This window comes from Rattus rattus, chromosome 1 (genome assembly GCF_011064425.1).
Source record: "Rattus rattus isolate New Zealand chromosome 1, Rrattus_CSIRO_v1, whole genome shotgun sequence".
Taxonomy (NCBI): Eukaryota; Metazoa; Chordata; class Mammalia; order Rodentia; family Muridae; genus Rattus; species Rattus rattus.
Genome location: NC_046154.1, coordinates 272,005,915 through 272,029,829, shown reverse-complemented (window position 1 = coordinate 272,029,829; position 23,915 = coordinate 272,005,915). Strand labels below are relative to the sequence as shown.

Genomic DNA, 23,915 nt, shown 5'->3' with positions numbered 1-23,915 from the left:
TGCGGGGAAGGTCCAGTAGTTGAAGGTTTGGGCCCTCTGGGCTGCGCTTACTACGCACAGTACTCAGAAAGGGGGGCTTCTGAACCTGTTTTCCCCGGGTTCAGCCAAGCCTTTCCCCGACTCAGCTCGACCCCCTAAAAAGTGCAGGCAGGAGCTGAGGAAACCCAAGGGTGGGGAGTCCAAGGAGTGAAGTCCAGACGCCTTGGGCGAGACCCCGGAGCGCAGAAGGCGCATTGGGAAGGTGAACCCCAAGCCCTCCGTCTGGCCCCTTGCATTCCCTCAAGTTTCTGTTGCCGCGCGAGGGTCAGAGACTGGTCCAGGCCGGACCCCTGTGTGAGCTTCGCTAGCCCCCGCTTGAGTCACGGAGTTCGGTTCTCTCCGGAGCCCGCACCTCCAGCGAGGAGGCGGAAAGCAGGGGCGGACGGCCGTCTCCTGTCCCTGTCCCCGCGCTCCGCGACCGTCCCCGCGGCCTCTTCTGCCAGCGCCGCTCCTCCTCCCTCCTACGATTTGCCAGTGAGCGCGGCTACCGCCCGCGCCTAGAGGAGCCGCCGGGGCCAAAACTGCAATTTGCTCTCCAATGGGTGAAGCCGGAGCTCAGCACTGATCCCCTACAGGAGACACACCCACTGCCACCAGCGTCGGAAAGAAGAGTGTACCCTACTCCAACTACCCGTCAGCAGCTAGTAAAGCTCAAGGCACCTGTATTTAAATGAGCAGGAGCTCGGGAAGAATGGGAGGAAATGTCCCCTCCCCCCAGTCTGCTGCACCCTGGAATCTAGCTCCCAGGCGAGCCTAAAAAGTCCGCAGATCTCATCCCCGACTCCTGATGGGCCAGGGCTTAAGAGTAACCTCTGCAGAACTCGGACGCTTTCTTTCTAGGGGTTAGGTAGCATTCCGCTAACCAGGGGGACATTTTAAAGCTCACTTTGAGCCACGGTGAGGCTGTTGTTGAAAGCCGTCATCTGCGGAAATCAGCTGGCTAGGTTTAAGTACTGCTCTGAACTTGCTGTACACGAGATATTCGTTTCTTTTAAGACAACTTACATGTCTGTGATTCAGTTCTCTTCAACCGTGGAGTGGAAATAACGATGACTGCCTCTGTGGGTTCTGAGGAAGAAATAGGGGGACATAAGTACCCAGCACAGTGTGTGGCACTTGCTTCATGCAAATGTTTATTGCCTGATTTTGAGTCTCAGAGGGATCCTGAGAAACACCCAAAGGGAGAAGAGAGAGGAAGGAAGAGAAGAGAGAGAGGAGGAAAGGGAGAGGGAGGCGGGGAAGGAGGACAAAGTCAGGGTTCCATCCACCACAGTGTCCCCATCAAGTCCAGATCTTGCTCCCAGCACACCAGAGGCTGTGCTTGCATAGGCAGCACTGTCATCTGGGGCGGCCAGGCCTAACTGGTCCAAGCCATTCCTGGGAGATCAAAAGATGTTTAGGCTTCTAGCTCACTGACCTGGACTGACCTGGGCTAGCCTGGGAAGGTCAGGGGAGCCAGAAACGTGAGTTTTAAACGGGTGGGGTAGATGGGGTGGGAATTACTGAGGGTCACGTTTACCGAGGCAAGCGCGCTGTGTGAATAAGTGCTCTCCGTGGATTTCCCCGCTAATATAACACAGAAGCGGTTCCTATTTGCCAATGTGCGAATGAAAACACTGAGGTTACGGACCTTGTCGGAGACGCACTGCTTATATTAGCACTGTTCTCTGTCACTATTTTGGTAAGCCTGTTTACATACTGGATGTTATAACCACTCCTCCTCCCCTCCTCCTCTTCCTCCTCCCCCTCCTCTTCCTCCTCCTCCTCTTCCTCCTCCCCCTCCTCCTCTTCCTTCTCTCCTCCTCCTCCCTCCTCCTCTTCCCTCCTCCTCTTCCTCCTCTCCCCCTCCTCTTCCTCTTCCTCCTCCTCCTCCCTCCCCTCCTCCTCCTTTTCCTTTTCTTCTTCCTCCTCTTCTTCCTCTCCCTCTTCCTCCTCCTCCCTCTCCTCCTCCTTTTCCTTTTATTCTTTTTCTTTTCTTTTTTTCTTCTTCCTTCTTCCTTCTTCCTTCTTCCTCCTCCTCCTTCCTCCCCTCCTCCTCTTCCTTCTTCTTCCAAAACAGGGTTTCTCTGTGTACCCCTGGCAGTCTGTAATTCACTCTTCCTCTGCCTCCGGAGTGTGGGGATTAGAGACTTGTACCACTCTTACCCCAGAACGAGATTGCAGCCTTTCATTCCTTCAGCCCCTCAACACATCTCAGTACTCGGGAGGCAGGCGGATCTTTCCCCGCCGTGTGGCCTTTCCGTTTAAACTGTGCGCTCAGGCCTCTTCTTTCCACCTATACCAGCCTCTCAGGTCTGTTCCGGTCTGGCACTTGTCTGTTTACACAGGTTTCCTTGGTTCTTAGTGATTGATTTCCTACCCACTCCTTCTACCACCCCTAAGATACACTTACACACGAAGGGGTGGGGGTGGGGGAACCTGTGGTTAGGAGCCAGGGAAGGGGAGGAGGTGAGGGTATTGGAAGGGAATGGAGCATCAGACCGCAGAGCTGCTTTCCTCCCTGAAATCATCTCTCTTTTCCCCAACCGTGAACTCATTCTGGGTCCTCCTTGGAAGGTTTGGGGAGGGGTGAGACTGAGGGGGAGCCCTACTCAGAGACAGCTCAAAACCTTTGTCAACAAGAAGAAACTCAGGAGGCTGCATTTTGGAGCTGCTGTGGGAGGCCCGTGGGAGTATTATCTACAAAAAGGAACAGAGAGAGAGAGAGAGAGAGAGAGAGAGAGAGAGAGAGAGAGAGAGAGAGAGAGCGCAGAGAGGATCAGAGCAAGGAAAAAACTGCTCAAGACACAAAAGATGGAGAAAGCTCTCCTCCCTACCCCAGAGCGCAGGCGGAGTCAGACGCTGTGTGCAGGGGGTGGGAACAGGTGGCTGTCGAGGAACAGGGCCCAGGGGCTCCTCCTCTCTGCCCACTCTCTGCATCCTCCTTTCAGGAGGTCCCTAGCCCAATGGAGCCTGGCTTTCAGCCAATGCTGCTCCGGATGGTGGGAAAGTCTGGAATCAGCAGGATCTGGGGTGTGTTGCAGGGGTCTCGCAACCTGACACTTACAAAGACTGTTGCAAGGGCAGGGGAGGTAGCCAGGTGGTTAGAGTTCTTTGCCTTGCACGCATGAAGGGCTGGATTCCACCCTCAGAATCACACCACATATCCCGGATGTGGTGGAGCAGGTCTACAATCCCAGCACTTGTGGAGGCAGGGGGACCAAAAAGTTCACACCATTCTCCCACACATAGAGAATTTGAAGGCATCCTGGACTACATGAGACCTTGCCTCAAAAAACAAACAAACAAAAGTCTAGTTATACAAGGGGTGCAGGTATATAGTAGGTTGCAGGTATACAGTTGGTGTTGAGACCAAGAACATGAACTCAGTCAGGGAAGGCCTGGTGGAAGGGTCCCCATCTACTAAGACCTGAGTTCTTAGCCACCCTTTGATTGATTTTAGAGCATTCCTTCTCTTCAAGGTCCTAGCTGGAGTGGAAGTAGACCACAGGTAGTTTTTGACATGGAATCCTGGTAGGTGCATGATTTAGATGGAGAATCCCAACACAGAGCACACAACTTAAGCAGAAGAACCAGATGGGCATCAAGAGTTGGCCAGGCTGACAGCAATTTTCTCCTGCCATGCCCTGAGTGTGCCCTTCAATAAACAGTCCAAATGGGCTCGTTTTGACGGGTAGGGCTGCTGGTGGCCTATAGAGCTCTTGACTGCAGCTCCCCAAAGAGTCAGGAGCCTATGGCGGAGTGGAGTACCCGACCCCCAGTGAATCCCGTCTCCCCAGACTCTGTGTTCTACATCAGCCAAAATCGGCCGGTCTAAAATCTGGTTAGAGAGAGAGCCTAGGTTGGATTAAGCTGCAGAGACATAGAAGGAGACCTGGCGTTTGCTTAAGGAGCTGGGAGTGGGCGGCATTTGTTCTTGCTGTTTTGACGGCAGCGAAGGGGCGGGCAGGCAGAGCCATTGTGCTGACGATGGTGGGTGAGTTTCCTCATCCAGAAACATCTTCGGATAGGCTTTCACTGTTATCATGAAATTCTCTCCTCATCCGTAAGGTAATAACACTCTTTGACTTTCCCATGGGGAGTCGTGACCTGAGAGTCACTCCTGCAGCCTTTGTTGACTGTCCCTGAGCTCAGCTTTGCCTCCAGCCTACCCTACCCATACAACCCTGTAGCTGGGCCAGGGGGTGCTGTCCTGGCAGGGAGGGCAGAGAAGGGGGCCAGATCGGTAAGGGAGCATTGAGCTTGTCATAGACCAGCTGAGGCTTCCAAGGTGCTGTTTGGCAGTGCCTGGCTCAGTATGCCTAAAGCACTCAGAATCCTAACAACTTCGGGTCTGGCTCAGAGGTGTTTTATTGTGGTTCAGTGCTCCAAGGGCAGCTACCAAGCTATGAAACAGAGTGAGAAACAAGCCTAGTCTGGAGTCTCTTTTCTTGAGTTTGCTGGCTGCCCGGCAGGGTTTTGCTGGTTGAGGGGAAAGGCAAAGCCACTTTCCTTGCCTTCCGAGTTGCAGGGTAAATGGTAAGGCACAGTGGCCTCGGGGCTGCTCGCTACAACCTCGCTGTCGTTGGTCAGGTGAGTTCCCACAAATCTCTGTTTTGATGGCTGAGCATCTCGGATATTCTAGTTCACATCTAAGCTCCAAACTGTTTGGCCTACTCCCCACATGTGTTCACAAGACCTCGTCCTTGCCCAAGGACACCCACAGGTGAGGCCCAGTGCCTCCTCTCACCTGTCACAGCGATGGCTTGGCCTTCACCCAACAGTTGTTCTATATTACATCCGTGTGTCTCAGCTGCCTCCTGTCCTCCTCTCTACCACTGAGCCTCAACTCCAGCCCCTCAAACAGTCCGTTTGTCAGCTACTTAGGACTCTGGGCTTGTGTGTGTGTGTTGTTGCTGTTGTTTTGCGGTGTTCACATACACGTGGAGGCCAGAGGTCAACCTCAGGTGTTGTTCCTCAGGTTCCTTGGTTTTCGAGACTAGGTCTCTCATCAACCTGCAACTCACCAAGAAGGCTAGGCTGGTTGGCCAGTGAGCCCCAAGGGTCTGCCTGTGTCTGCCTCGGCTCTATCCCACCTGGGTTCTGAGGATGAAACTCATGTCCTTATTCCCAGAAGGCAAGCATTTCACTGACCGAGCTTCCGCCCACCTCTGCAAGCACTTGTTTTGTTAAAGAATAGATTAAATAAACAATTCAGAAACATGATAGAAAGCAAGCTACTCTGGGTGGTTGGTCCCCTCTAAAGAGGCATTCTAGTCTCTTGGATAGCCCTGACATCTCTGTAAGTAAGGATATCCTAAGAATGCAAGCCCAGGACCTCACTCCACACCAGTATTTATGAGCCCACAGACATCTCGTTCGCATTTGATGTGATGAGGTTAACTGGTTCCTGGTGGTAGACTCCATTGTGTTGTTTTCTATTTATAACCACGGCTAAAACAAACACCGAACGATAGAAATCACTTCCCACTTGTGAGATACATCTGCAGGACAAGTGACAAGAAATAGAACTGCTAGATCTATTGGTTCTCCATTGACTTCTTTTCTGAGACAACTTACTGCTGTGTAGCCCATGCTGACATCAAACTTGCAACCCTTCTGCTTTAGCCTTCCAAGTGTTGGGACTAAGGGCGTGCGCCACTGAGACCAGTTGAGTACACACTCACCACTAATGTGTGCACATGCACACACTCACCACTAGTGTGTACACATGTACACACTCAGGACTAATGTGTGCACATGTACACACTTCACCACTGTATGCGCACATGTACACACTCACCACTAATGTGTACACATGTACATACTCACCACTAGTGTGTACACATGTACACACTCACCACTAATATATACACATGTACACACTCACCACTAATATATACACATGTACACACTCACCACTGTGTGTGCACATGTACACAGTCACCACCGTGTATGCACATGTACACACTCACCACTAATGTGTGCACATGTACACACTCACCACTAATGTGTGCACATGTACACACCACTAATGTGTGCACATGCACACACTCACCACTGTGTGTACATGTACACACTCATCACTGTGTGCACACATGTACACATTACTACTGTGAGTGCAGATGTACACACTCAGCTGAGCTGTAAGGAGAGATAAAGACAACTGAAACAGGCCGTGTGCAGGCTCACGCTTTTATTCTCAACACTCAGGAGGCAAAGGCAGGCAGATCCCTACGAGTTCAAACTCACCCGAGTTTACATAGGGAGTTCCATTCAGAGTTCAGTTACACTGAGCCGAAAACCAAGATGAATGCCACTGAGGTGTAACACCTAAGGCTGACCTCTGGCTTCTACATGTATGTATGTATACATATGAGCAAACACACCAATCTAATTCCCATCCCCCAAAACCCAAACACCTACATGTTTTAATTTTAGATTTTTTTGTTGTTTTTGACACAGGTCTCATGATCATGCACAGGCTAGTCCTGAGGTGGTCTTTCTTGGGGTGAGCAGAAACTATCGGGTAAAGTGGAAATTTATGTTTAACAACTCAGTTGTGTCATGCGAGATGTTTTTGGAAGCTGTCTTGTGAGAGGGCATGTAATGTTTTGCTGAAAATGGACACTTGAGAGTGCGTGTGATGTTTAGAAAGAATATAAACGGAACCCTGCAAGCAGTGAGAGGACGCTCTTGAATTGCTATGCCATGCAACACTTCCCTTCTTTGGTGGTCTTTACTTTGTAGAGAGAAATATGCAAAGACCTTCCTGTGGTGTTATGGCTGCTTCTGGTTGTTTTTGCTGATTCATGCCGATTTGGGGAGCCTTGCTGTTTCTGCTGCATTGTGCTACAGCTACTGATTCGTGTCTGGTGCTTGCTATTGAGCTGGACTGCTGGTTTCCTGACTACAAACATGGGAACTACTTCTAACAGGTCCACAGCCCCCTCTTCCTATTGACCTTCTTTCCCCCTACTTCTGGTTGGTGGGTTAGAAGGGGGGTTGAAGTGTTTAAGAACCCTAAATAAAGTAGGTTTTGAAAACTAAGCTTACAACTTGCCTCTTGTAGCCTTAGAGCCATGACCTCACTATGTTATCTGAGGACAACCTTGAACTTTGGGCCCTCCTTCCTGTGCCTCCTAAGTGCTGCCATTACAGTGATACCCGATCAAGGTTGACTTAATGTTCTTTTACTTCTTTGGCTTTGGTATTTTGAGACAGGGTCTCGCAGAGTAGCTCTGGCTGTCTTGGAACTCACTATGCCCTAAACGATCTGGTTGCCCCTGCCTCCCGGTAGTGAATTGAAGGAATACGCCAACACGGTATTTTTTTTTTTTTTTTCCCGGAGCTGGGGACTGAACCCAGAGCCTAGCAAGCGCTCTACCACTGAGCTAAATCCCCAACCCCTTATATGCTTTTTCTTAAAACCCAAGTTAGTAGTTAAAAAGCAAAGGAAATCAGAGGAAAAAAAATCAAGTTGTATAAACGTATGCATAATATAATTACCAGTTATACAAAAGGAAGAAAAATAGTTATTTTCATGTTTGCTCTTTAGAAAGTTCTAGAATGTCTCAGGAGATAGCTCTACCATTAAGTACAAACATTCCATTTGATTCCCAGAATTCAAGCGAAGAATTCAGGCATGGTGGCTCACACTTGAAATATAAGACGGAGTCCCTGGGCCTCACTGGCCAGCTATCCAGCTTACTAGCTCCAGCCAATGAGAGACCCTTTTTCAGGACCATTAGGTGGCAGTCGTGTGGGGGACTGCAGAGATGGCTCAGAGGTTGGCAGAGCACCGCTCTTGCAGATAACTGGAGTGTGTTTTCACACTGGGCAACTCAAACCTCTAACTCCAGCGCCAGGCGGAATGAGACCTGATGCCCCCTCCTGGCCTTGCAGAATACCTGCATGCATGCACGCACATACCAATGCTTAAGTCTAAAAACATCATTTAAGATGGATAAAGCAAAGAAGTGCAGGCCGACAGGAACTGGGTGTAGCTCTCTCCTGAGAGACACAGCCAGAATACAGCAAATACATAGGCAAATGCCAGCAGCAAACCAGTGAACTGAGATCGGGACCCCCGTTGAAGGAATCAGAGAAAGAACTGGAAGAGCTTGAAGGGGCTTGAGACCTCATATGACCAACAATGCCAACCAACCAGAGCTTCCATGGACTAAGCCACTACCCAAAGACTATATGTGGACTGACCCTGGGCTCCAACCTTATAGGTAGCAATGAATAGCCTAGTAAGAGCACCAGTGGAAGGGGAAGTCCTTGGTCCTGCCAAGATTGAACCCCCAGTGAACGTGATTGTTGGGGGGAGGGCGGCAATGGGGGGAGGATGGGGAGGGGAACCCATACAGAAGTGGAGGGGAGAGAGGTTAGGGGGATGTTGTCTGGAAACCGGGAAAGGGAATAATAATCGAAATGTAAATAAGAAATACTCAAGTTAATAAAGATAAAAAAAATTAAAAAAAAAAGAACTATTGTTGAAGGTCTAGAAAGATGGAATTATTCTTCCAAAGGACCCAAATTCAGTTCCCAGCCCCCTGTCAGAGAGCTTACGATCACGCGCACCTCCAGCTTCAGGTGAATCTCTGGCTTCCATGGGCATCTGTACTCGTGATTCACACATGAACACGTATAATAATAAAGCTAATAAAAAGAAATCTGAAGAAAAAAAAAGAAACAAAGTTTCTTTTCCTCACCTATCCTTTTTGGTTTTGGAGGGTGGGGATGGGGGGATTGGTGCTAGGGTCTAAACCCAGGGCCACTGAGTCACTTATGACTGAGACACTGTCCCCCTTTTAACGTTTTTGAGGAAAGGTCTCACGGCTTAGTCTTAACTGGCATAGAACTCACTATGCAAGCCAGGCTAGCATTGAACTTTTGGTGACCAGCCTCCCAAGCAGTCACATGTCCAGCCAGCATATATACATACATACATACACATACATACATACATATATAGTGTTTTATATGTATATAGTGAACACGTATGTGTATAGTATGTATATATAGTGTGTATTATATGTATATAGTAAGCACACGTGTATGGTGTGTATGTATATATAGTGTGTATATGTATATAGTGAGCATGTATGTGGATAGTGTGTGTGGTATTTAGTGCGCATGCTGTGTGTATAGGGTGTGTATGTACATGGTGTGTGTGGAACATGCAGGTATATGTGCACACAGGTCAAAGTTCATGCCGGATGTTATTATCTATCAGTTTCCACCATTTTTTTAAGCTTTATTTTTATTATTTATCTCTTTCTCTGTGCATGCATGCACGCACCTGTGGACCCAGAGGAGGATGTTGGAGCTGGAGTTGTAGGTGGTCGTGAACCAGCCAGCCTGGGTGCTGGGAGTCAACACCAGGTCCTCTGGAGAGAGAGGCAAGTGGTCTCAGACACTGGGCCGTCTCCGGCCCTTCCACCTTGTTTCTGTGAGACAGGGTCTCTCACTGGCTAGAACCCAGGGCCGGGAAAACCCTGGGACCATCTGTCATTGCCTCCCCAGCTCTGGGGTTCCAGATCCGCACTGCAGTGTCTGGCTGGGCATCTGAACTTGTGTCGTAGGCTTGCAGAGCGATTTGCCAATAGCCGTTTCTCCGTAGTTTTTTAAAGGTAAGGTTATGAGTAGGCACCGTGGCCATGTCTATGATCTCAGCTCCCAGGAGGCTGAGGTGAACACAGCACAATCTCAAGGTCTTCCAGGGCAGCTCAGGAGGGCTCTGACTCAAAAGAAAACTTTTATGGAGGAGCTGAAGGGATATTTCAAAGCTGGAACTTGCTTACACGTGTGTCCTTGGATTTAATCCCTGAGCTAAATACAGAACAAAATGGTAAAATTTCACTGTGGCCAAAAAGTAGGCAACACGATCTCGATCTCTTTTTATGAAAAAGTGGGGAAAAGGGAGGGACCCTCTCTTAGCCCTTCAGGGTCACTTCAGTGCCGGGGTCCCTGTCAAGACAATCAGGCTTTCTCCTGAGCCCCTGCCAGAGGCCTTTAGCACTCGGGCCCTTAGAAAATGGCTTCTACATACTGTGACTGCTATCTTATTGGGCACGACCCAGTATCAGTGTCTCCTTTTCCCTCGCCTCCACACTCCCTTCCCTTTTCCAGCCAGCAGTTAGGGCCCACTGTGAGCTAGGAGGCCCCAAGGCAGCAGAATTCAGGGCCTGGGGGAGAACATCGACAGGGAAGAAGTTCTGTCACCACATTGCAGACACCGGTGGGGAAGGAGGACGCATCTGGCAGGCACCAGCACCACCTGCTCCGTGCCAGAGCTCAATGACACCGTTACACTCACTACCCACCAGGGACAGGGAACTGGGGAGACCAGCAACTCTATGACCTTCATCTGCCCAGGAGAGAAGTGGGCAGCTGAGCGCTCCCTGGTGCTGAGCGCTCCCTGAGGTCACCCTGGCTGAGGGTCCGTCCTCCCCACAAGGAGCAGCTGCACTCGCTCGCCCTGGCTTCAATGTCTAATTCGGTTCTAAAACAAGGCGGCATTGGACAAGCGAGTTGGGAACCCGACACTGTCATCTAAGCCCAGAATAAGCCGTGCAAGTGACTTCTACCCATGAGGCCTAAGAGAAGCAGCTCAGGGAGTCACGTGAGGCACTAGCCTTTATTTATTCACTTCAAGATGACCGCAGCAACCGTGGCGAGTAACACCTTAGATGAACACTAATTATATCAGATAAACTTGGTTCATAACAGGATTCAGGAGAGGGTAGAACAACAAAAAATCTCCAACACTGAAACAAAGAAAAACTTTTTCTTTAAAAAAACTTAAAATGCTACTTTCCCATAGACTTCCTCAGACCGGGTTTCAGCCTAAGGTAAGAGGAAACAAGGCTTTGGGCATTTGTAAGGAACTGCAGGTTAAGTACGGACGGAAACCCTGACTCGAGTGTCAGATCTCGGGCACTCCAGACCGAGGCAGGCTCAGATGTTCCCCGCGCTCTCTGTTGCAGGAACTAACACGTATTTCCCTTTTCCGGCAGACCCAGTGTAGTATAAAGTCCCTCATTCCTACTCCCACTCAAACTCAACTAGTGGGAACCTGGCAGGCACGTGTGGCACCTGCTTCCGACGGACCACTGTTCCTCCTGAGAGCCTCTGTGGCAGGCCGTGGAGGGCAGGTGCGCCTTTGGGAAGCTGGCAACAGTTGCCCTGCTTTCTGGTGAAAACGACCAACCAGAGTCAGTCCACTATCACTAGGAGAGGCCAAGGGAAAACAGCTTCCGTTCAAAAAATGAGAGTAGAAATCAAAAATATTTAGGATGGCCCAAAGAGATATGCATAAATTTCTTTTTGTTATTAAATCTAAGTATACATTTCCTAAAGTCCAGTTATTAGGTTGAACTGGATGGGAGAGAAGAGAGGCAACTGGAATCCCCCTCAAGAGTTCGCAGCTTCGGCCTGGGAGGCCCTGGGTTTGCGCTGTGGGAGCCCCTTTTTGAATGGAGGCTTGGGTGGGCTTGGCTCCGAGCCGGCTCCAGTTCCATTGGTCCCCGCAGAGTAAGGGCGGCTCCACTCGCCAGCGCTTCCTGGGGCTTGAGGCGGAACAGCCTGATGCCTGGGCCCAGATGAGTACCACGAGCTGTTCCTGTAGCGACCCGCATTGTCATGCCGCCCTTGGTTTGGGGGGTCAGTGGTCTTTTGGCTTTGTGGCCTGTAGCCTTGTCCTCCTCTCCTGTTGCCTGAAAACACCTGTGGTAAAAACAATAAATACAAGAAATGTAAATAAAAAAATATCCAATTAAAAAAAAAGACAAAAACCAATACAATGCTCACGGTGCTGTCATGATGATGCCTGGTTTGTTTCAGTTTGGTATGGCAGTGTTCTGAGAGCAAAACCATCACGTTTGGGATTCACCTCTACCAGCCAGTCCAGCCTGTCACTTTATCATAATTAAAACACCTCCCACTAACCTCTCCAGGCCTCTTATGCCTAGGTCACTCTACTCAAGAGGAGTTTCCGTCTCCTTAGATGACCACAGGAAGAAAGCAAACACAGGAGAAGTTACAAGCTGGAAATGAGATGAGCGCCGTGCCCCATCTGTACGGCGGTCCTAAGCCCCTGGGAGGCATGTGCAGGGGGTGCAATAAAAGCGAGTGCACGCAGTCACTGTTGCGAGCTGTGGCGACGGTCAGCACCCCTTCCTCATCCCAACCCAAGAGGCTCACCCCTTCCTCATCCCAACCCAAGAGGCTCACCCCTTCCTCCTCCCAACCCAAGAGGCTTACACCTTCCTCCTCCCAACCCAAGAGGCTTACACCTTCCTCCTCCCAACCCAAGAGGCTTACAGGACTGGCCTTTTTGTCTTCCAGTTCCAATGCTCTCAGTTCTGAAGAATTACGCATCCTTTTAGATTGTTCTTGTTTTTGTTTCTCCTCGAAACCGAGAGAGAGACTGGATTTCTGCTGCTTTCTAGACTTTTATCCCTGCCCAGTTCACCTTCTCTTTCCCTGATCTACTCGCGCAGTGAACTTGCCAGTTGGACACATGGTCTGCCCTGAGATGGGTGCACAACTCCCAGTGCGACTGACTGCCAGGCAGACGGCCACAGCCAACAAACCAGTCAGCTGCTGGGGCGACAGGAAGCCGCAGTCGCTGAGGTTAGAACACCGTCTCAGACAATTTCTTAGGAACTGAGACAGGATGGATGCAAAAACAGCTACGGAGAAAAGGCAAGAGGAAGGCGCCAAGACCTGGGGCATTCTTCCACGCACGCTCTGGGTAAAGTCAGTTACCTCCCGATGAGCCTGGCAGGGCCGGTCACTGGAGTTCGTCATGGCTGCAGAAGCCTCTCTTGGGGCAGAGTTTCTCTTGTTAGCACCTGGGAGGCTGGGCGCAGAGGCGTCAGGGGTGGAGGAAGCAGCAGAGATGTCACTTGGGCCACTGCAAGACACGGGCAGCAGCGAGCTGCACCGAGACCGGGTCGAGCCACTGCAGGACACCGGCAGCAGCGAGCTGCACCGAGACCGGGTTGAGTAGCTGTTCTTCGGATGAGACACTGAAACAGAGACAGGGACTGTGTGGTCATCCCGTATATTTCATGATGAGCGATTTGAGGGAAGAGCTGTTGAGGGACGCCACAGTGGGTACAGCACCTGACTGTAATGTCTGGAGCCCACGTAAGGGGGAAGAAGAACCTACTTCACAAAGTTCTCGGACCCCACTGCTTTGGAAGCAGTTCCTAGAGAGAAGAGATCAGACCAGTCCCCGCCCCTACCCCACCCTGCCGGCCTCTCAGCATTTCCTCCACCCAAACCCCCAGTGGTGCACTAACCCCTGGGAATGGTGGGAATGGCAGACTGTGCAAAGAAAGAACAATGCAAACCCTCAGTCTCTGCTAAACCCTTTTAAATGGAATGGTGTAAAACAGTCAGACCAACTAAGCAGAACTAGAACCTGTGACTTACGGTAGTGCTATAGGTGACTGTAGTTGGGCCGGTTATATAAATAGAACTTATCCTTGCAACAAACGTGTCTTTCCAAGTTTCTTTCTGCTAAAATAGCCCTAAACTCAATAAACCAATATAACCAAAAACTTACTGCTTTCAACTCAAATGTTGTCAATGGTTTAAAGCTCTCCTTGGATGTCCCCTTGGCTCTAAGCCTGGGCTGCGATGAGTGGACAGTCAGTGCTCTGAGGCCAACATTTCACCCTGCTGTTTTGTGCCACCTTATAGCCCCAGTGTCCACATTGAGAAGAAGAGGGGAACAAGTCCAGAGCCTGATCTGTTGTATTAATTTATGATTACACACTCTCCCTAAGAGGTCTCTATGGCTTATGCTCTATTTCCTGCGTACACCTGAACGTGGATAGTGCGCCATGTGCACGCCTGGTCCTCATGAAGGTCAGAAGGCACTGAGTCTCTCGGAGCAGGAGTTAAGGACGGTAGCGCTCTACCACGTCGGTGCTGGGAACCGAACCCAGGCCCTTTATAAGAACAACAAGTGCTCTTAATCACTGAGTCATCTCTCCACCCCAGAAAGATTTATCTTTATTTGTTTGTGTATACGTGTCTCTGTGTGTGCAGGTGCCCACAGAGGCCAGAAGAGGGGTGCCTGGGAAGGGAGTAATGGGAGGCTCACGGCTACCCAACATGGGTCCTGGGAACTCAACTCTGATCCTGTGGAAGAGCAGCAAGTCTTTTTAACCCCAAGCTGCCTCTCCAGTCCCAGCTCTTTCCCACTTGTGACGCTATCACATAAGGCCCTCTTATGTGCCCAGCAAGACAAGAACTGTGTCTCTACCTGAAGGAATAAACAAGATTCAGGACAGCAATGCTGAAGCAGGCTTGCCCTGCACCTCAGGTGCCCGCTCCTCACTGCCCTGTGTCTCAGGTGCCCGCTCCTCACTGCCCTGCGCCTCAGGTCCCCGCTCCTCACTGCCCTGCGCCTCAGGTCCCCGCTCCTCACTGCCCTGCGCCTCAGGTCCCCGCTCCTCACACCCCTCTGCTCTGCTGGGTGCTGGGATAAGAGAAGTCGGAGTTGTAAGACCAGCAAGTTGTAGCCAGTCTAGGCTCCAAAAGAACAAAAACTCTCTCATACTTCAGGGCTGGCAAATACTAGTCTTTAGAGTCAAAGGATTCCTATGCACCTCCCAGTGACTTTTCACAAACCCCCGACAAGAGGCACCTAGGAGTGCACAGTGGACAGGCCAGTCAGCACGCCCGCCTCATGTCCTCGGCATCGAAGGTGCAGATCTCTCACCCTCCCTCTCACCTTGTCCGAAGGAATCAATACTCTGCTTCAGAGTCTCCACGTCACAGGTGAACCGGGCTACTCTCCCAAGGTCTTCATCGTATTTACGCTCACTAACGAAGTGCTGGGGAGAAGAGAGACGAGGTTCCGTCACAGCACTGCATAGAGCATCGGACACACATCAACGCAGACATACGGCAAACATCTTTAATGTTCTCACTTCTACTGCTTTAACGATTGCTAAGTGACCAGACAAAACACTCCTATCTCAAGGGCCCAAAGACAAGCTTCGCAGTTTGACGAAATGCTATAAACGGCCAGCACCCAATGGTATAAGCTAGAGAAATGGTAAGGAAGGGAAAAGGAGAATTTATAGCAAAGAATCATCTCCCCACTGGACTATTCCCCACATGGGTCCATTTTACAGAAAAGCAGAGGCAGCCAGAATAGTCATGGCTCCCAAATGACCCCGTCAGGTAGACGGTTTGTTGTCCTTCAGTAGGAACCCCCTCAGAAAAGCCATCCTGTCCCCTTGTAGAACAGGACTCCAGAGCCTTTGAAATAGGAGCAATTTCTTGAGATGGAAAATCGTTCAGGTGGAAAGGCAACTCTGCAGACGAGACGTTTATGCTGCAAGTGATTTAATCCTTTTAAAGCAGACCGGGCTGACCAGCCCACTGGGTCAGAGGCTCTCCGCTGTGGGAACTGTGACGAGATCGTGTCAGGAATGAAGCCCCTGTGGGGAGCGACTAGATAAACAAGGTCTAGGCGGCCTGGACCACCCTCCACCCACTCACACAGCAGTGAGAAGGTGAAAAGGCGAAGTTCAGAGGTCAGAGAACACGTGCACCAACTGACTGGGAGTCGACTCCCACTGCCAATGCATCGGATCCTTGGAATGCGTCCAGAAATACCAACAGGGAAAGAAGAGAAAAATTACCCTTGAGATTTGACATCCTAAAAATTCTGAGCACACTGCGGCTTAGAAAAGCACACAAACCTATAATGGCGCTTTCAGACACAAAGTATCTGTCTCATATTAATTCTGAAACAAATTCTAGGGTTTGTTGAGCAAAAGCCCTAGCAGGAGTGACAGAAGTGCAGTGATCTGGAGAGAGACTCTTCAGTGGCACAGCACCCGCTTCAGTGCCTCAAACGTGGAAAGGAACAGATCAGCTTTGGAGTCAGCTGGCAGGAGGAATTCTAGAACCCTCTTAGCCGTGTAGGAAGAGCCACAGTCCTGTCTAATACAGAGGGGTTTCTGGTGTCTCCCAACACTGAGTGAGGAGGACGCTCCATCCAGTGTGGTGATGGACTAGCGGTGAGTAGGAGACACACTTAATTTACACTTTTACCCCAATCAGCTGTCAGGGAGCGAGGGACAGGAGGGTCTCAGCACGTCTGTATGAACAGTGACCAGATACCTGGAAGGTCGGACGGCCCGAGGCTCCTTACCCCATGTGTGTGCTTTCTACGGGCCATTGTAAGCCTGCGCGGGAAACGCTGCTCTCAAACACAGCAGCAAAGCCCACGTTCAGAGTCAGCAGTGGGAAAAGCCTTAGGAATGGAAAGTCCCACCCAGACTCCTTGCTCACAAAGCTTCTGTTTATCAAGAACGACTCAGATACACTTTCCATGGGGACCTACAAACCATCCCCCTCTCCTGGGGTCACACACTTATTCTCAGAAATAGAATTTTCTTTAAACAATTCATTTACTTTCCTTTATGTGTAGCAAGCATTTGCTATGCATGTGTACTTCATGTGTGCCTGGTGCCCAAGGAGGCCTTGGATAGAAGGTGTTGGAGCCCCCGGAACTGGAGTCCAGACAGTTGTGAGCCACCATGTGAGTGCTGGGAATCGAACCCAGTTCCTCTGCAAAGCGGTCCTGACCAACAGCCTCGCCCTGCAGCCCTAAACCTTTCTCCTCCCACCTCAAGGTTTATTTACTTTATTCCATGTATGTGAGGGCCCTGCCTGCCTGTAGAGAGTAGCAGTTACACTCTGAAATTGGAAGTACAGATGGTTGTGAAGCACCATGTGGGTACTGGAAAAGCAATCAATATTCTAGGCCCTCAGAGATTATTATTTATAAAACAGTTTAAAGATATTAGGCCAGCACAGGGCTCACATTTGTACTCCTCAAACTCAGGAGGCACAGACTGAAATTTGAGGTCAGTTTGGGCTACACAGCGAGAAAGGCCTTAAACAAACAATAAAGGTAAGAACGCCAAACTTCAGGAATGTTATGAGGAGATTAAACTATAATAAGGATCTTAAACTGTAACACTGTTAAAAGCGTGTGTTCTGAGGCAGTGTGCTGGGCACTCGTCAGAACTGTTCACAGTCTGGAGAGCCAGGCAGATGCGCCACAGAAAACCGTAACTGCTATGAAAGCCCAAGACAGAGGACATGGCAGGAGTCGGGAAGGAGGGGCGGTCAACAGTGGCTCAGGACAGAAGGGAGCCATGTGTCAGCACTTCTAACAGGGGGGCTAGTGAGCGTGCAAATGGACTCAGCATGACCAGAGAAGATCAAAGAGAGCCGCCCAGAGTGGCAGGAGGGTGGTGTCAGAGCCAGTGCAGTCAGAGCCCAGCAGTCAGTGTTTACCCTAAAGTGTGAGCAGGTTTGAGGCAGGCGCCTGAAGTGTGAGAATCAGAGATGGGGTGGGAAGATCAGGACAATGGGACAGACTCAGCCATGCCTACCACAGAGGCCAAGCAGCAGGTGATGGCAGCAGGCGAAATGCAGCAGGTCCAAGGATGGGCTTGGTCTCCTGACACCTAATTCCAGAAATGCAGGTGTGTCCTAAGATTTCCTACCAGGACGACTGGATAGATAGATGACAGAACCATTAAAGGAAAAGAAAGTCTGGAAAGGGGCCAAGCTCAGAGGGAAGGCCATGGGTTTCAGATGTTAGGTGAAGCCCTGACTGCTGGAGATCTGCTGTGCTGGCCGGTCCTGAGAGCCGATCACAGAAGGCGGCATTCACCTTGATATCAGCCCTGAGTTCGACCAGCTGCTCCTCTGACATCCGGACGGCCACGTCGGTCATCTTCTTGAGGAGCTCTGCTTTCTTCTGCCGGCTGAGCAAGATTTCCACTGTGGAAGAACAAGGAGCATCGAGTGGTTAGGAGTACAGAGCATGCACCCTGGTGTGCACCAGACAGTCAAGGGCCCAGCTGCCCACTCTTGCAGAAAATGAAGATACCAAGGCCCAGTTGCCAGCTGAGGGCTCTGAAGGCGATGAAAAGACAAGCAGTTACGAATCACAAAGACTTATTATGAAATCACCTCCCATTTCTCTCTCCTCTTCCTGCCCCAGTTTGTTCTTAAGAAGCATACAAATTAAGACAGAAAGATGTATAACATTTGACACAAATTTCAAGAACTAACAGGTACAAAAAGAAAAGCAGACGTATCCACCCTCCCATGTCTGACTTTGTTGCCCTCTTCTCAGAGAACCACTAACAGCTTCCTCTGCGTAGTTCAAACTATGTCTGTATGAAGAGCACAGACAGCGTCTATAAGACACCATCTTCCCTTTACCAGCCACTGTCACTCTGCTGCTCATGTCTTACTTGGCCATCGATCTACTCTACAATCCGTCTGTGTCCCAGCTCTAGGGTCGCAGACCCACACTGCTGCACCCAGCTCTGATGTGGGTGCTGCAGCTTGGACTCAGTGCCCCTGCTTGAGAAGCAAGCATTTTATCCACAGGTCATCTCCTGAGGCCCTTTCCAGTTCTCGGCTTAGGACATGGCCTCTACTGGGATCTCGGACTTGCCAATGGCTAGGCCGGCTGGTCCCTAAGTGTCAGGTTTTTTTTCCCTTTTCTCCATGGCTGGAATTACAGATTGTGCCAGCACGCTCAGCTCCTAACACATATATTCATGCTAGAACAGCAAGAGCATTATTGGCTGGGCCATCTGCCTAGCTCCCTTCTTTGTGTGTATATTGTATGTTTGTTTACGAATGCTTTACCTGAAGGTATGTCTGTTTACCCTGTGTATGCCTGGTGCCCCTGGAGGTCACCCGAGGGCATCGGATCACGTGGAACTGGAGTTACAGGCAGTTATTAGCCTTGTGTGGGTGCTGGGAATAGAGCCCAGGTCCTCTTTTTTTTTTTTTTTTTTCTTTTTTTAGGCAAGCGCTCTACCACTGAGCCAAATCCCCAACCCCGAGCCCAGGTCCTCTTAACTACTGACCCACTGCACCACCCCCTAAAAGATATATTTTTACTTCTGCACAAGGGTGCATTGCCATGTTGGGAAAGCAAGCACACCCAGAGGGGCCCTGCTGGTGAGGTTTTTAAAGGGTCTCACAATCTCTTCTTCTTCTTTTTTTTTTTTTTTCTCGGAGCTGGGGACCGAACCCAGGTCCTTGCGCTTCCTAGGCAAGCGCTCTACCACTGAGCTAAATCCCCAACCCTAAAAGATATATTTTTAAAAAGCAGCTTTTCTTTAAAAGTAAGAACTTGGTCTTTTCACTAGTTTATCTGTACCTTTATCTTGTTTTTTTAAAAAAAAAAACAAAAAACAAAACAAAAAGCAAAAAACCACCAAAGGACAAGAGCAGGCACCGCTGGGAAACTCTACTTAGTGCGTGTGCAGTCTATTTCTGAGAAACAGAATCTCTGTGCTCTCAACACTTCCCTCAGCATGGAGCTGCCCTGTGCTCAGTGTTTTCAAGTCTCTCTTCCTACTGTGGTCACAGGCACGTGACTTGGGAGTTACCACTCCAACCTAACAAAGCACTTCTAATCCTTACTGTTTGAGGGCTGGTTAAACAATCTTCCTACACAAGTTCAACTCCATGAAGATTAAGCCCCTGGACCATGGAAGCGGCTCCGAGGGGTAAAGCGCCGTCATCCAACCCTGACAGCCTGAGTCGGATCCCTACACGCCCTGGAGGACGGGAAGAACCGATTCCTCAAAGCTTCTCTTGGCCACCTCACCTGTGCTGCTCTCAGAACCGCGCTCAGTGTCTGCGGCTTCTACGGAAGTCACACAATCTCCCAGGCTAGGCTGCCGCCCTACAATCTACCTTAGTGAGTGTGCGTGGCATCCGACTTCTCAGCTCACTGCCTTTTCCTTACTCTCTGATTAGACACTGAATAAGGATCATCCTAAAGCGGAAAAACCAAAGAAACCCCATGACAGAGACAGGAGCACATGCTTAACCGTAGGAGCATGGGGAGGTCTTCTAACTATCCTGGTGGTTCTGCTTCATCAAAAAATAAAAATGACAACTAAAAAATCCAGTGAACTGTTTAATCACTAGAAGGAAAGCAAAACAAAAGAAAGCTCAGGTGCCTACAGGGTTCTTCCTTTTCCTAAGGTGGAGGCAGACACTGTTACACAACCTCTTATAAATTAAATTCTACATTTACAATGCTAAACATTTGGAAAAATTTTTTAAAGACTCTTATGAAGAATTAACATGTGAGCACAGCATGACTGTTCAAGACTAATTAATTTATAAACTCAGTTTTGTTTTACTGATAGCTCAGTACATAAACTACCACACTATTACTGCAGATGGCCACACCAAGCGTTAACTGAGAGGCAGCAACATATTATTTGTACGGCTGACAGTTTTTAAGCCTCTGTAGCCCAGGCTGGCCTCAAACTCACAAAGATTGGCCTGCCTCTGCTTTCCAAGTGCTAGAGTCGAAGGCTTGCGCCACCACGCCCTGCTGATTTATTAAACTATCTAATTAAATATCGACCATCTTACTTGCTTCAGCTTTCACTTTATCCATCTCAGCCAGCAGTGCCACTTCTCGATCCATTAAACTGGGGGAAAAGAGAGAAGAGAAAAGGTTAGATGAGAAACTCAAATACCAAAATCGGATATAATTAATAATGGAGAAACAGCAACTGTCTCACTAAAAGCATCCTGCTAAGAAACCATGTACAGACCGCATGAAAGTCCGGTGTAGTACCCTTAACAAAGACGATTTTAAAGAGTCTCAGTGCAAGGACCCCACTCCCTCTGTTCCTTGGAGTACAGCAGGCCAGTGACTGGAAATCAGTTTACAACCAGCAGATGGCAGCAGCGAGCCACAAAACTTTCTCAGTTATGCTAACTTAAGTACTTCTGGAAATTACTTATCTCCACAATTTTGGGTTTATCTTAAAAAAAAAAAAAAAAAAGATATGGTCTCACTGTGTATCTTAGCTGGCCTGGAACCCTATGTAGACCAGGCCAGTCTTGAATTCACAGAGATCCACCTGCCTCAGCGTCTTGAATGCTGAGCTTGGTTTATATGGCAATATTGCTTCTAGTTTTATGAGGCAGTGTGTCTGCAAGGGCATGGGGAAGTGGTCTGATGTTAGGATCGATGTACCCAACATGTGCACTGCTGTGTTCAGTGCAATGGCGCTGTAGTCCTTACAATACAGCATAGCCCTTAGGATACAGGATAGCCCTTAGGATACAGTATAGTCCTTACGGTAGATACAGTGTAGCCCTTAGGATACAGTGTAGCTCTTACCATACAGTATTGGTCCAAACTGATTTCTGATAAAAAAAAAAAAATAGTAACCAAAAAGGATAGAATTAAAAGTTTCTTTTTTTTTTGGTTCTTTTTTTCGGAGCTGGGGACCGAACCCAGGGCCTTGCACTTCCTAGGCAAGCGCTCTACCACTGAGCTAAATCCCCAACCCCAAAAGTTTCTTTTTTAAAAAAGATCTATTTATTTATTATAGTATAAAGGTGTACACTGTCGCTGTTTACAACACACCAGAAGAGAGCATCAGATCCCATTACAGATGGTTGTGAGCCACATGTGGTCGCTGGGAATTGAACTCAGAACTTCTGGAAGCAGTTAGTGCTCTTAACTGCTGAGCCATCTCTCCCGCCCAAATTAAAAGTTTCTTATATTTTTTTCCCTTCCTCAGTGTTGAGGATCAGACCAAGGGCTTTGTATATGTGGGGCAAGCATCTACTTCTGACTTTTTTTCTTTCCTTGCAGAGTTGGAGCACAGGGCCTTGTGTGTGCTGTGCCAACCTCTGTCTACCACTGGACTCCACTTTCAAAGTCTTGCTCTGCAGCTTAGATTGGCCTTAAACTCATCATTCTGCTTCAGCACCCTGAGTGCTGGGATTACAGGTACGTGCTCCTAATTCTGAAGCTACCGATCCTCTATTTTTTTAGATTTTGTTGTTGGGTTTTTAAGATGGTTTTTCTGTGTAGCCCTGACTGTCCTTAAACTCACAGTATAGATCAGGCTGGCCTCAAACTCAAAGATCCACCTGCCTGTGCCTCCCGGGTGCTGGGGTTAAAGACATACACTACTTTACCCAGTCACGGAGATGTTTAGTACATATTTACGTGTGTAGGTCTATGCAGACTGTCAGGATCTACACTGTCAGTGTCAGACTGTACACCTGCAGGAGTCCGCTCTCTGCTATCGCCATAGGGGGTTCTAGCTAAAATTAGGGTTGTCCGATGTAGTCACAGGCACCTTCACCCACTGTCAACCTGAAATTTCCTTTTGAGTAAGACTTGTAGAGGCAATGATAAACACACACGTGCCATTCAATTTAGCTTACTGCATAACTAAGCTAGCATGAATTAGTCAGTATAGTGGGTAATACTGTAAGAAACACATTAGCACACAAAGCAGGGTCACTTCAGAGAGGCAAATCCTTCAGAGAAGTGCCAGATTAGTCCAGGCCGATGACTGCATAGTAATAACCAGACTTGCAGATCGAGAGGTGGCCGTGAAGCAGCCTATGCCCTGTGTGACACCTTCCCATCCTGGCAGTGCTTTGGAATACCAGAAGCCACATCTGGGACGGGGACTGCTGGCCTACAGTGTGACGCTGCCATCCTCCTGTTGCCAGTTCATCCTAAGGGGCACACACTGTGCCTACCAGATGATAAATTCTTTGACAACGCTTATGAAATATGTATTAAAGACTTCAGAAAAACAAGCAAGCTGTTCACATCTCACAGCCTTTACTGTGAAACGTAGAGCTATACAGAATGTTGTCAACACATCGAGTTCTGCTATGACACGGCCAGACCTTCCTTGTGGAAATAGGAGCTGCTACATTGCGAAGACATTCTTTCCACTGTAACAATGGAGGGTTATTCAGTTCTAAACTTTGGTTTCTTGACAGATTTATTGGAGAGTGCACACACACACACACACACACACTCACACACACACACACACACACACACACAAACCCATAGGGCAGCACACTGACTAGCAATGCAATGTTGTGAAAACACGTCTTACATTCTAGCAGACTAGAACATTAGCTGAGCTAGAACACAGCCAGAGTTAGTAATACACTACTTGGTCACTGACACTTTAAACTGAGATCCTGCTGTGCACCCAGCCCGTGTGTTTAACCCTCCTTAGGAGAACAACGTGAGACGGACTTCCCTTGCCTTGGACTTCCTACTAAGCAACTTTACAGCCTAAGCTGCTGCACCACTGTGACCTTGAAGTCTTAGTTCATGCACCTGGCCTGGAGTAAGGCATTTACTTAAGGCAAAGATAGAGCTGGGAAGCAATCTCACAATGGATATTCACCGTAAATACGGATCACATTCACGGATAACGTTGAACACAGTATTTAGTTACTGCTTGATTACAAACAATATTTGTAATTCTGTTTGTCATCTGGGTCAGTTGGAGTCAATGACTTAATCCCTTGTAAAACTCTTTTAAAAAAAGATTTCTATAAAGTATCCCTGGTTTCTTCTACATGTGATGTTTTCTGTACATTTCAATAAAAAGAGAGCTTTTTTTTAGAGACAGAAACACATATATAAACTGTATTTGGTGTCTTCTATTTTCTCTTTTCGGTATGAGTGTTTTGCCTTGCATGTCTGACTGTCCGCCGTGTGTGCCTGATTCCTGTGGAGGTCAGAAGAGGGCACGGGATCCCCTAGTATAGGAGTCACAGACAGATAGGAGCCACTGTGTGGGTGCTGGGAATCAAACCTGGGTCCTCTGCCATCTCTCCAGCCCCCTTGGGCTCACTCTTGATTAAATGATACCAAGGGGAAACACTTTGGTTTCTTTCTTTAATGTGACATCAATTCGTTATCAATCACTAATTTAATCCATGCAATTTGACAACATGAGCTCTCTCTCTCTCAAAGAGTTATTTTACATTTCCATAACAAAGACCAA

At 48.9% G+C, this 23,915-nt stretch overlaps 1 protein-coding gene across 1 annotated transcript in view; it reads right to left on the bottom strand.

Moving 5' to 3' along the window:
- Positions 1–10,644: 10,644 nt before the first annotated feature.
- The window catches only part of Spats2 (spermatogenesis associated serine rich 2), a 70,077-nt gene continuing 56,806 nt past the window's right edge, over positions 10,645–23,915 (bottom strand). The window contains exons 9-13 of the mRNA XM_032886200.1: positions 20,494–20,552; positions 17,747–17,856; positions 14,777–14,879; positions 12,796–13,058; positions 10,645–11,751 (exon numbers count right to left, since the gene is read on the bottom strand). Coding sequence (XP_032742091.1) covers positions 11,440–11,751; positions 12,796–13,058; positions 14,777–14,879; positions 17,747–17,856; positions 20,494–20,552 — 847 coding nt within the window. The 3' untranslated portion in view covers positions 10,645–11,439. The remainder of the gene's footprint in view (positions 11,752–12,795; positions 13,059–14,776; positions 14,880–17,746; positions 17,857–20,493; positions 20,553–23,915) is intronic.